Source organism: Corvus brachyrhynchos, unplaced genomic scaffold (assembly GCF_000691975.1).
Source record: "Corvus brachyrhynchos isolate BGI_N302 unplaced genomic scaffold, ASM69197v1 scaffold150, whole genome shotgun sequence".
In the NCBI taxonomy this organism is placed as follows: Eukaryota; Metazoa; Chordata; class Aves; order Passeriformes; family Corvidae; genus Corvus; species Corvus brachyrhynchos.
The window spans coordinates 1946643-1947069 of record NW_008236162.1 but is presented as its reverse complement, the minus strand read 5'-3'; the positions used below and the strand labels follow the sequence as shown (position 1 = coordinate 1947069).

Genomic DNA, 427 nt, shown 5'->3' with positions numbered 1-427 from the left:
AGGGTTAAAATGCTGCTGATGCTGGGCTGGGAATGGGGCTGGGGGTTCCCAGGGCAGGATCCATCCTTGCCATTGGCCCCGCAGGGCAAAAATGGAGGTGGTCCTGGCGTGTGAGTGAGGCCAGGGTGGTCCCAGGGCAGGATCCATCCCTGCCAGCGCTCCAGGGCCACGATGGGGCTGACCCTGAGTGCGAGGGGACCCTGGGGACACGCAGGGTGCCTCGGCTGACCCCATGTCCCCACCCCCCCAGGACGCAGGCGGTGAGGATCCAGGACGGCCGCTACCGGCACCCATCCTGCTACACCTGCGCCGACTGCGGCCTCAGCCTGAAGATGCGCGGCCACTTCTGGGTGGGGGACGAGCTGTTCTGCGAGAAACACGCCCGCCTGCGCTACCAGGGACCCCCGGGGGGCCCCGCCCCCCGCCC

At 69.3% G+C, this 427-nt stretch overlaps 1 protein-coding gene across 1 annotated transcript in view; it reads left to right on the top strand.

Moving 5' to 3' along the window:
* Positions 1–6: 6 nt before the first annotated feature.
* LOC108446258 (PDZ and LIM domain protein 2-like) overlaps positions 7–427 on the top strand; it is a gene marked incomplete at its 3' end in the record, with an annotated part of 6221 nt that continues 5800 nt past the window's right edge. Inside the window, exon 1 of the mRNA XM_017732377.1 lies at positions 7–426. Coding sequence (XP_017587866.1) covers positions 33–426 — 394 coding nt within the window. The remainder of the gene's footprint in view (position 427) is intronic.